Below are 11,611 nucleotides of genomic sequence, written 5' to 3' on the forward strand. Positions count from 1 at the left end.
CAGATGTACATTTGTCGACGTTATTCCGATCTACAAGCTCTGAAGCTCACCAAGGCACTTCACCAAGCTACAAGCTTGTAAATAGACTTGTAGATGTGAGATTGCATAGAAAATAAAATGTTGAAACTCTTTTGACCTGACATTTTGACAAAGAAATTTGAAACGTGTGTGTGTGTGTGTGTGTGTGTGTGTGTGTGTGTGTGTGTGTGTGTGTGTGTGTGTGTCTGTCACATCTTAAATGGTTGCCATGTTTACATAAGTAGGCATGACAGAATAGTAGATTTTTATATCGAAAGACATCTCTTCCATTTTCAGGTCCTCCATTATGCTTCATAAGCATTCTACTGTGAAGCCAAGGATGTTTAACCTGTGTAATAACCTGTGTAATGATGATTCTGTGTTTTCTAACATTTCAGCTAACACCCCTGATGTCATTGTTGTAAATGAAAGCCATAGAGAGGTGTTCATTCTCGATGTCGGCTGTACCTTTGACTATAGCCTGGAAGAAGCCTTTCTAACCAAAGTATCAGCAGCTAGTGCAGACCATCTCACAGCTAGGCTACAGATGTAAACTTTTAGTTTTTATCTTTGGCAGCCTAGGGCATGTGCATAAGTTGGTTGTGAGGGGCTTACAAATGGCCGGCCTTACCAAAAGGAGAGCCAAGCAGTTAGTGAGGTATTGCTCAGTTTCAGCCATTATAGGAAGGCGCTCAATTTGGAGGAGGCGTTGTTTCCTTTATCCATGATTTATTTCTGCTGCCCTGTGTCCGACATGTCAGCTGTACTGTATGTAACGAAGCTTTGCCGTCCATGCACGTTGTAACTGGCTGCTCTCCCACTGTCAAACTGCACTGGCAGTGTTTATGTCCTTTGTACAAGGTATTCCTGTACTTCTCATTATGTGGACATAAATAAACATTTAAAGTGTGTGTGTGTGTGTGTGTGTGTGTGTGTGTGTGTGTGTGTGGAACACGGCATCCCGACGTCAGTAGATTTCATCGGCTGTGACCCCGCCCACATGGTGACATCATTCAGCAGTGGAGATATAGTGACCTTTGACCTGGAGACCTCACAGCCAACCCTGGTCCTCCACGGACAAGGAGACACAAGTACGAACACACACACACACACACACACACACACACACACACACACACACACACACACACACACGTCTAACTTTAAAAAACATTTTGAACTCTTAAGTGGCCGTATCAAACTGCAGGGCTTAATGTTCTCCGTCCTAGGGACGGATTTCCGTCCTGAGGATTTCATAGGGTCATTTATGAGATCAGCGCAGATTCGCAAAAAATATACTGTAATTAAAGGTAGAGTATTGCATATAGTGTAGCGATATGATGGCCGAAGCTGTGAAAACGCAGCCTGTCTCTTTAAGAGCAGTGTCTGTGTGTGTGTGCGCTCTCCTTTCCCTCCTCACTGCCTCACACCTTAGAGTATATATTAATAGAGACGTCACCAGATTTCTCCTCCCATCCACTCGCATTAAGTTCCTCAAAAGCGCATGAGGCAATTTCACTCCTCCTTCCGGTTAGGAACAGAGTGCATTCTGGGATTGATTGAGCCAAACACATGAACGCCGTGCTGGCCGTTGACTATCATTGCACGCGTTCAGCGTTCACGTGTCATGGTGACACTGTCTGGCCTACTCACAATGTCTGTTTCTACTGCATGGGAATATTTGGCCCTCACAAATATCACAATGCAAGTACACACACGGTAGTAACACAGTGCAGTGATAATAATAAACTGTCGGTTATCAACTATCAACCATGTTTGTGTCATGTTGTGTCGTGTCAGGTATCAACCACATCAACAGGGTGGTGAGTCACCCTACGCTGCCCATCACCATCACAGCTCACGAGGACAGACACATCAAGTTCTTTGATAACAAGTCAGGTGAGACTTTGACTGCATTAAAGGAGAATTCCATGCTAGAAGACTTTCTTACCTTTATTTGTAGTTGTTACGTCCCCCCTCACCAAAGAGGTCCAGGTGTTATTTTATGCAAAAGTGCATTATTGTAATATAAGCCTTCAATGGAGGTTGGGATTTTGTGCTAATTCACGTATTTCCATCTAAATAAGTAGTAAAGTGTGCCGTTTGGGATACTATTTACATTATGAAGAGAGGATTTATAATAAAAAAAGATTTTTGAGCGATGGAAATAAGCCAATTAGCACAACACCCCAATGCCCCATTCAATTCAATGTAATTCAATTAAATGAATTGAGGGCTTATATTAAGGGAAATAGCCAATACTCACTACATACTACACTTTTGCACAAAATAACACCACATAACTACAAATAAAGGTAAGAAAGCCTTCTAGCATGGAATTCTCCTTTAATCACATACTGTACGCCTTGTTTCCACACATCTGTGTACTCAGCCTTCTGATTTGTCCCAGACCGACCACAAAGAGGAGATTTTTGTCCAACAAAGCAACAGCTTACTGCCGTCGAGGGGCGAGACCACGGGTTTAAGGCCTTCATAATACTCCAGTTTTAGGCGATAAGGAGACCACTGAAGCGGTGGTTAGTAAAAACAGAGACATGTGTTTGGGTGAGCAGTGAGTGGCTTATGACCGCAGCATGACGTCATATTGTAGTTTTCAGTGTTCACCTTATCACCTAAAACTGTAGTATGAATAGGTCTTTATGGTCTTGCCAAAAGGTCAGTTGGCAGATAAAATGTCTATAATGAAAGTGGTTAAAATGTCGATAATGAATGTGGTTAAAAAGTGTGTGCGTTTTGTGCAGGGAAAGTGATCCATGCCATGGTGGCTCACCTGGACGCAGTGACCAGTCTGGCTGTGGACCCAAACGGCATCTATCTGATGTCAGGCAGTAAGTGACCAATCAGCTCTAAGATCTATTAAAGCAGAGGCTTTCAACGTAGCCATGTTCCTAGCCTTTTCTCATCTCAGAGGAGAAAAGCCTGAGTTTATAAGATGGAATGGTTGTATACATTTATAAGATGGAATAGTTGTATGCAAAGTAAACAAAAAATGCCAAATGTCAGTATGTCTGTGTACTGTAGACACTCGACAGGCTAGGTATTTCCCAGTGTGTTCTCAAAGTAGGGTCTGGGGACCCTATTGAGAACCAAATTGACCCTTATGGGTCTGTAACTCTGAGAGTTAATAAGGGGAGATATTGAATTTGGCCTTCCAGGCAGTACCTCTTATCAACCAGTAGGTGTCCTACAGGGATTCTTAGTAATAATCTCAATAGAAGAGCAGAGAGACTAAATGCAACCATGGCAGTAGTTTACTGTATTTATATAATATTAGTTTACTGTATTAAGAGTGTACATTTGTGGACCAATGGATGTTAAGTTCATTGTTTGCCTGGTATGCTATATTTTCAAATGTACATTTCAATAGTACATTGTAGTGCTGCACAATTAATCAATAAATTATAAAATGATTGATCTAGATTCAGACAACCTATGATATCTCATTTCTAAATTTGAGCAAGAATCGTGCAGCACTAGTTGGCTGTCCAGTTAATTTACTCTTGTGGTTTTCCTACTATAGAGAGACTTTAAGAGAGGTTTAAGTCAAGCACTTTGATGTCTGTTTAAAGCTACAGCAGTTATGGAAGTTAAAGTTAAAGCGTGAGCGATTTTGAAGGTAGTAAATGTAATGTTCAGCAACTACAGATTAAATGGGGGGGAGGGGAATGAGAATCGTACATTGTACACTAGCTGCTAGCACATTGTTTAGACAGATGCTACTTTCTTGGTTTACCAGAGATCCTAATTTTTGAGACACTACACTGTCCTCTGAATTGTGTTTACCTCACTCTGGATACCGGTAAGTGTCTACATGGATTAAAGTCCTGAGTCATTTGGATTCCATGGAAGCCAGAATGTCAGAATGTTGCACACTGAAGATCTACAAGCTCTCACATGAGCCTGTAGATCTGCTATTTTTGGTTATTTGTTACTTATTTTAAGTTCAAAGTGAAGTGATCAAACTAGCAATAGAATACATGTTTTGAAGCATCTTCCATAAACGTGAATGGTCTCAGAAATGTCATAAAAGCAAAAGGTTAATGCCTCAAATCTGTGATTTCTGTATGTGGAACAGCAGCAACATTTAGAACGATTAAACTTGAGTTGCTATTATTCCATGTGTCTGCTAAATATCTAAATAGTAATTATAGTGTGTTTTGGTGTTGTGTGCTATGAAGCTGTGATTGTGTAACGCCCGAGATTCAAACCCGGGTCTCCCGTGTGGAAAGCCAACATCTGACATTAACAGCCAACATCTTAACCACTAAGCCAGAGGGAATTCCCTATGGCTCGGGGCAGATATTACACTTTTAGGTAATCAGACAGAGTAGAGGTTTTGAGCCACTCTGCTACAAGTGGATTCAGCCGGTGGTCAGTAGAGGTTGTAACCATAGACATAGAAAGGTAGACGACCCTCTGGGGCGTCTGTGCAAAAGTGAGGGCAAGCTTCCGTGTTGCTGCTTCACTGGTCTTGCATAGCCAGACCGAGAGGCAACAGTCTGGCACCCCAAGACTATACCGGCTACATTGAAAATAAGGGCTTGCCCTCAACCTGTACTTGCGACTCTTGTGACTGTGAGTATAAATAAAGGTGATGAATAGTGTTCCGCGTGCATCACAGAGCGGACATTGCGATATTCGGATCTGAAAGTCCCGGAAAAGACGCGCTGTGATTGGTCAGTAGTCACTTGAGTAGCAGCGTGACTTCCGGAGCACGCCCGCCCTCACGTGGATACGCATGGCTCAAACCAACTGCAGCGGTCAATCTATTTTCTTTTTTATATCCATGGTTGTAACGTCTTGGTCTGTGTCGCCCCCCCTCAGGCCACGACTGCTCGGTGCGCCTGTGGAACCTGGACAGTAAGACGTGCGTTCAGGAAATCACGGCGCACAGGAAGAAGAGCGAGGAGGCCATCTACGACGTGACCTTTCACCCCTCCAAAGCCTACATCGCCTCGGCGGGGGCCGACGCCCTCGCCAGGGTCTACGTGTGAGGAGAGTCTGGTCCGGGGACCACCTGATGGAACGGCCTCTGTAACTCTGAGAGGAATCAGTTTCTACGCTCTGAGAGTCACATTAGCACCGAGGGTTTCTACACTGTATGGTCCCACAGATTTTTTTAATTCTTGCGTGGTGGTCTAATCCAGTGCTTCTCAACCTGTGGGTCGCCAAACATTGGCCGAATTGAAATATAAGAAATACATTTTTGAAAATAGGCGATCTATTTTGAGGCGTCGTGAGCTTGTGAGATCTGCTATTGTCACAATATTTAATCTGTGGAGCCGAGTCAATCTAAATGTAATGAAAGCCTCCTCCTCAAAGTGCTTGTCAGGTTGGGGCAGTGGCGTAATTAGACCAAAAGCTAGGGTGTTGCGGGGGCGAACGGTCATGCACGCGCGCGCAGCGCGCGTGCATTTTTTCGGGTTTTTATCGGGTTTTTTCTTACTTTTTTGCGGTTTCTTGCGGGTCTAAAGGCTAAATTGTAACGTGTCAATGTGCGCAAAGGGCTTGAGACAACATAAGCCTTTTCAAAATATGGATGTTTATTTAAGCACGCAAAAAGGAAAAGGGCACTCCTGACTAGGGATGGGTATCGTTAGGATTTTTCCGAGTCCGGTACCGATTCCGGTTCTGCTTATCGATTCCGGTTCTTAACGGTTCCCTATTTCGGTTCCAAAATGATATAAAAGAGGTCAAATGTTTAACAAAAAAGCTCAATGTCAATTTAAGACATGTAATGAATAAATAGTGTGACATCCTCTTCCTCCTCATTCAGTTGAGCCATTTGTGGATAATATAGTAAAAAAATTAATGGTATAAACTTAAGGTCAATTGTTTTTCACAAAGCTTTTATTACAAAGACTTTGCTTTAAGACAGATGAATAGAGTAGACCAACATCCTTTCCTTTAACAGTTGAGCCATTTGTGGATACTACAGTTACCTCTTACTACTACTGACAATGACAACAAATATGCCTGAGAGACTACACAACATAAACATCACTGCAACACATCACTGCAACACAAAGTCAGAAATCTAGAAAAGAATATCATGTGGTGCACAGTCTGCATGGCATGTCAGAGCAGAGTGTATACTGTAAACTAAAGACATGTATAATGAATAGTATATCATCTTCTCCTTTATTGAGCCATTTGTGGATAATATAGTGATTATTTTAAATGTATCTATATAATATCGATTCTGTATTTACCCAGGGCAATAGTGTTACTAACGGTTTTGGAACGGTTTTGGACACAGGCTACTTCTCTTATTACCAATAACAAATAAAAGCATGTCTGAGATCTGAGAGCAACACACACGATTGACTGTGTAAATTAGCATCGCTAATGAAGGGGAAGGGGCAGCGTGTCAATGGGGGATCATTGAAAACAAAGGCGGCTTGGTTTGCTACTGTACTAACAGAAATGTGCATGCACACGGGCTGCCCAAAGTAGGCTATCTTTTGTTGTTTTTTCGACACCTCTCGAAGTTAGACTGGGTATCTGACCCTACGCCGTGATCACACACACACACACACACACACACACGGGTGCGCACTCGAAGTGAGTGCACCGACGCTTTCTCTCCTTGTCTCATGTTGATTCAATGCTGCGCAGTGAAGACTCAGACAAGGCGCAAGATTCCTGTCCCCTCTTAAAAGTTTCCTCCCATAAACTTTACTTGAAAATTACGTTTAAGAAACTTTAATAATGATGTCGCCTCAGTGCCAGGCACAGCGCGTCTCTCTGTCTCTACTCCTCAACAACTAACTTCATGCAGAGAGATGGCTCCGCCTCTGCAAGCCACAAGCCCACAACTCGTCGCTGATGCAACGCGGTGTAGGCTTGTAGATCAGCTCTGTTCCCTGCGCATCTATTAAGGGAAGAAATAAATAAATAGCGTGTGACGTTCGGTTCGGTACATACTTGGTACCGAGATTCGGGACCCACCCCTACTCCTGACCAAAAAAAAAAAAAAAAGCATCATTGACTTTATTTTTATTTTTATGAAATCGCTAGGGTGTTGCCATGGCAACACCCTAGAGGCCCAAATGACGCCCCTGGGTTGGGGGCTTCCTAGTTCAAATATGATGGTTATTTTGGAGAGGCCCCCAGTTCAAATATGATGGTTATTTTGGAGGGGCCCCCAGTTCAAATATGATGATCATTTTGGGGGGATCACGGCCTGAAAAGGTTGAGAACCACTGCTCTAATGCATATAGAGCTGGGTGTCCTTGAAGTAAAAAGAAAAGAGTTGAGAATCACTGAATTAAACAATACGGGAACCCTATTGTAAGACAGGTCCATTTGGTTGCATTTGTACCCTCAGAGTTCCAGACCCGCAAGGGTCCATTTGGACTGTCGGTGGAGCCCCGGGCCGGACGTTGAGAACCATTTGTGTGTAGAGGACCACACAAAGACCCTTCAACTGAAACACTGCTGCTCCTGAATGCTACAGCCTATGGGATGGATGGATGGATGGGGGGGGGGGAGGAAGTGGTTGCCATGGCCACGTTCCCATCCTCTGGGTGGGTGACCCGGCGTTTTAAAGTCCCGCCCCCCTGCTCGTTGTCATTGTGGAGGGAAAATGAACTGTTTTTAGCCAATCATTGTCATCCTTTTCAAGCATTATTTGCATATTTAACATAATTAGTGTAAAATAAAGTGTTTTTTAATTAAGAATCCTCTCTGCTATAGCCCCGCCCCCGCACATATGTCTACACCTGTCTCACACACTGCAGGACTAAAATCTGTCTCACTGCAGGACTACAAACTGTCTCACTGCAGGACTACAAACTGTCTCACTGCAGAACTAAATCCTGTCTTAATGCAGGACTACAATCTGTCTCACTGCAGAAATAAATCTTGTCTCATCAGGCACAACCAACTAGTTACCGTGGCAACAGTTGCTAGGTAACAGGTGGGTGTGTGTAGCTTGGTGCGGTGGGGGTGGGGGCATATTTTAACAGTCATACGGATTCATTAAAACCTTTGTTTTATTCTGTAAAACTATTTTCAAACATGCTAAAAATGTGTGGTGTACCAAACGACATTTTTGTTTTGTCTAATTGCATGATTCATACCCACGATCAAGTACCATGATTAGTACCATCAAAGTATTTTTTCTAGTCTTCCGAAACGAGGAGGAAAAACAAAACAAACATTCTGATCAGTTTGATGTTTTGTACCTTTTATTTGTTTTACAAACGACAGGTTTGAAAGATTGTGTCTCAGAGAAGCAAAACAAAGAACGGCTGAAAAGTAATGTATATATAAAATGTCTATAATATTAAATGTTGTAAAGTGTACTCGCAGCCTGTTCAGACTCTGTGTTTGTTCTGGCTGATGAAGACCATGACATTTCCCTTTTAAAGGTTAATTATTAAACGGTTCTATTTTAACAGTTATTCCCGAGTATATTTTCAATACCTCAAGATCTCTCAGTTCTTTAGTGTTTTCTGTTTTTACTGCTTTTAAGTTCTACTGTGATGTGATTCTACTTTCAGTTGAGTGTACTGGTAACGGATATTATCCATACTATAGATAATAGCTGTCAGGGTTAGGGGTGCGCACTGCCCACACGAGAACTATTTTTAAAATGACCAGCTCATATCTACCGACCCTGCACCCAAAAACGTATTATCCCATTGCTGAAAATACTTTGAAAATATACCTGAGGGGGCTTTGGAATAGCATTGATGACGTTACTACGACAAACACACTAGGGATGGGAAATGGAGGGGAAAACGTTTAATTGGTAGTTATTTTCATGTACTGTATAACTTTGTAATGCTACTGACATTTGCGCCTAAACACTGGGTTTGCCTATACAGTAGCCGTGAAGTGAGCTGACAGGCCCTTCTTGATGTCAATCACTCAACACGCCAATACATTCACTAATAGTTTTTTAATATTAGGTTTATTTATTTTTAGGGGAATAGCCTTTGTGTTTTAGGCACCCCTGTTCCATAGGTTCTAGAGCCTGGCGCATATGTCAGTTTGGCCAATATATCAGTAGGCCTACCATTATTTAACTTTTTGACAGTGGTGACATAGTGACCACTGTAAGCCTGCCGTTCCTATTCTAGGCATGCCATTATAGGATAAATGTTAAAAAAATATCTGATCCGTTGTGATTAATGGCTTTTTTTTTAATCAGACCGACTATTTTAGAACCTTTTTGAATATTAGGGCTTACGTGGTTAAATTAATGAGCTATTGTTCTGCTTATAAGTACATTTTCTAGTAGAAACTCAAATCTTAAGTTTTTTAATTAATTTTTTTGTTTCTTTTTTAGCTTCTTGGCAAAAAGGTGGTTTCGGTCGGGCTCTACTACGTTAATAATAATTGTCTTTATTGTCTCCTCCGGGATTTTCATCTTTACAGTTCCAACAGAAAAACGCATAATAGCTATAGAGCACAGAACAACACAACACCAAGACAATATATGAAGTCTACAGTATACACAACAACCATCCTATCAGGAGGCAGTTTGTTTAATGCTGCAACGTCTGCCTGGACTGCTGGGTCAGCCCATGCAGGCCCTGACTATAAAGCTTTTTATTAATTTTTATATATTTGTTTTGGGGGCTTTTTTATGCTTTTTTTGATAGGACAGTAGACTAAGTAGGACATGGGGATAAAGATGTGGAGTGGCACGCAGAAATGGTCGTCGGGATCGGGATTCGAACTCGCGACCCGCTGTCAGGCCCGGACCGCCACGCTGCACGGCGGCCCAGGCCGACTAAAAGTTTTTTTTAAATATATATTTTATCTTAAAATTAGAAAACGTCTCTCTCACACGTACGCCAGCAGTGTGCCCGTGAGCACTCTCCCCCGTGCCAATGTTGGCACCTAGGTTGCCTAAACCCATTAAGACCTGATAAGTAGTAGGCTACTGTTAGTTTCTCCGCCACTGCAGGTTGGTCAGTTCAACGCTAACCTGACATGAAAGATCATTTGCTTCACAGGTGGCCACTGCAATGGCTGTTGTGACTCAATACCGGCCCCAACTGGCGGAGTCAGGTTAGGTCAGGGCACCATTCTGTGTTCAACTTGCTTTAATAGTAGGCTAACAGTGGTTCTGAATGAATGAATAGTTTATTTCGGTGCTGTACAGTTACATGATAAGTTTCATCATTTGCATTTAAGTTTTACAAAGAGGTGGCACCGAAAGGGTCTCGGCTGAAGCCGAAGCTTATTTTGCCTATAGCCTTTTTTAAGAAAAGAAATAACAAAGGAAACTCAACGTGAGGTCCGCGGACCACCAGGGGTGTTAAAAGGCCGATTATGCAAAAACATTTAAACGTTTAAAATTAATATCACGCGTTTATGATGCATATTTTAATGTAGCCTATATAAACAGACTATAGGCTACCGTTGAACATGAACAGCAGCATTAAAAGCCACACAACACTAATTTAGTGATACGTCTGACATTTGTGTGACACCTTTGTTGTACAATAAAGTTTTTTTAGAGCCTGTGTCTCTGGTTGTAAACAGCCTCTCTGCTAATTCACCCCCATTCCTGGGAGACAGTTCAGCCAGTGCAGCGCGTCTCTCTCTCTCTCTCTCTCTCTCTCTCTCTCTCTCTCTCTCTCTCTCTCTCTCTCTCTCTCGTGCACTGGACTGGACCAGGGCTAGGCTAGTTTTAGAACTAATACCAGGTTTTCCTCCACGGTGGAAAGCATTGTGAGGCTGTTACGTTGTGTTCAGAACCATGGACAGCTCCTCTCCCTGTGTCTCTCATAGCAGCGATGCATGCTGTCTTCTTCCCTGACAGTTTTAAAGTGACTTTGAGCCTCTATCTAAACTAAAGAGACACAGTGAAGATTCCGTTTAAGTCCCCGCTTTACACACACACACACACACACACACACACACACACACACACACACACACACACACACACACACACACACACACACACACACACACACACACACACACACACACACACGAGGTCCATTATTTATTCAGCATTTGAGCATGCACACAGACCACTATTTGTTATCGTTGGATAAGAGTTTTGTCCACAATTAAATTATGCTGTATTGATGTGGTACCATAGCAGAGAAAACAGGTAAATGTTTATCAAAATAATTATTCTACATCTGTCTTTCATTTTACAGCTAGAGTTAAAGATCTCTAAGGTTCCATTTGGTTACCAATACTCTCATCATCATTTAGCTGGGGACCTGCACTGGTGGTCCCCGGACCACTGGTTGAGAACCCCTTTAGACTTTTTAATTAAATGTGTACCAAAAGTACTGTAAACGTATTGTTTATCTCTGTGCTAAGAGACCTTGAATCATGAATGGCCTCTTGTTCTGAAGGGAGTGACTGTCTGTCTCACTGATAAAATGTTCCTGTTAAACTATTTGATGAACTCCTCTAAGTGACACAAGGTTGCAGCACACAGTACAAACCTTTTATTCCACTAACAATCAGTATAGTTATGCCCCATACAGAACATCTTTATTTATTCACTTAGTAATATTGGTATAAGGTGGTTTGTCGTATCACATGTTCCAGGTCCCTGATGCTGTCAACATCTTCTGAAGATATTTTT

General features: G+C 42.3%; 1 protein-coding gene across 1 annotated transcript in view; it reads left to right on the forward strand.

Moving 5' to 3' along the window:
* LOC310877782 (striatin-3-like) overlaps nt 1–8,441 on the forward strand; it is a gene marked incomplete at its 5' end in the record, with an annotated part of 12,659 nt that extends 4,218 nt beyond the window's left edge. Inside the window, 5 exons of the mRNA XM_083791730.1 lie at nt 963–1,109; nt 1,819–1,917; nt 2,781–2,867; nt 4,864–5,371; nt 7,148–8,441. Of these exons, the coding sequence (XP_083647856.1) occupies nt 963–1,109; nt 1,819–1,917; nt 2,781–2,867; nt 4,864–5,033 (503 nt within the window). The 3' untranslated portion in view covers nt 5,034–5,371; nt 7,148–8,441. The remainder of the gene's footprint in view (nt 1–962; nt 1,110–1,818; nt 1,918–2,780; nt 2,868–4,863; nt 5,372–7,147) is intronic.
* Between the last annotated feature and the right edge of the window lie 3,170 nt (nt 8,442–11,611).

This window comes from Protomyctophum parallelum (genome assembly GCF_964188405.1).
Source record: "Protomyctophum parallelum genome assembly, chromosome: 20".
Classification (NCBI taxonomy): domain Eukaryota; kingdom Metazoa; phylum Chordata; class Actinopteri; order Myctophiformes; family Myctophidae; genus Protomyctophum; species Protomyctophum parallelum.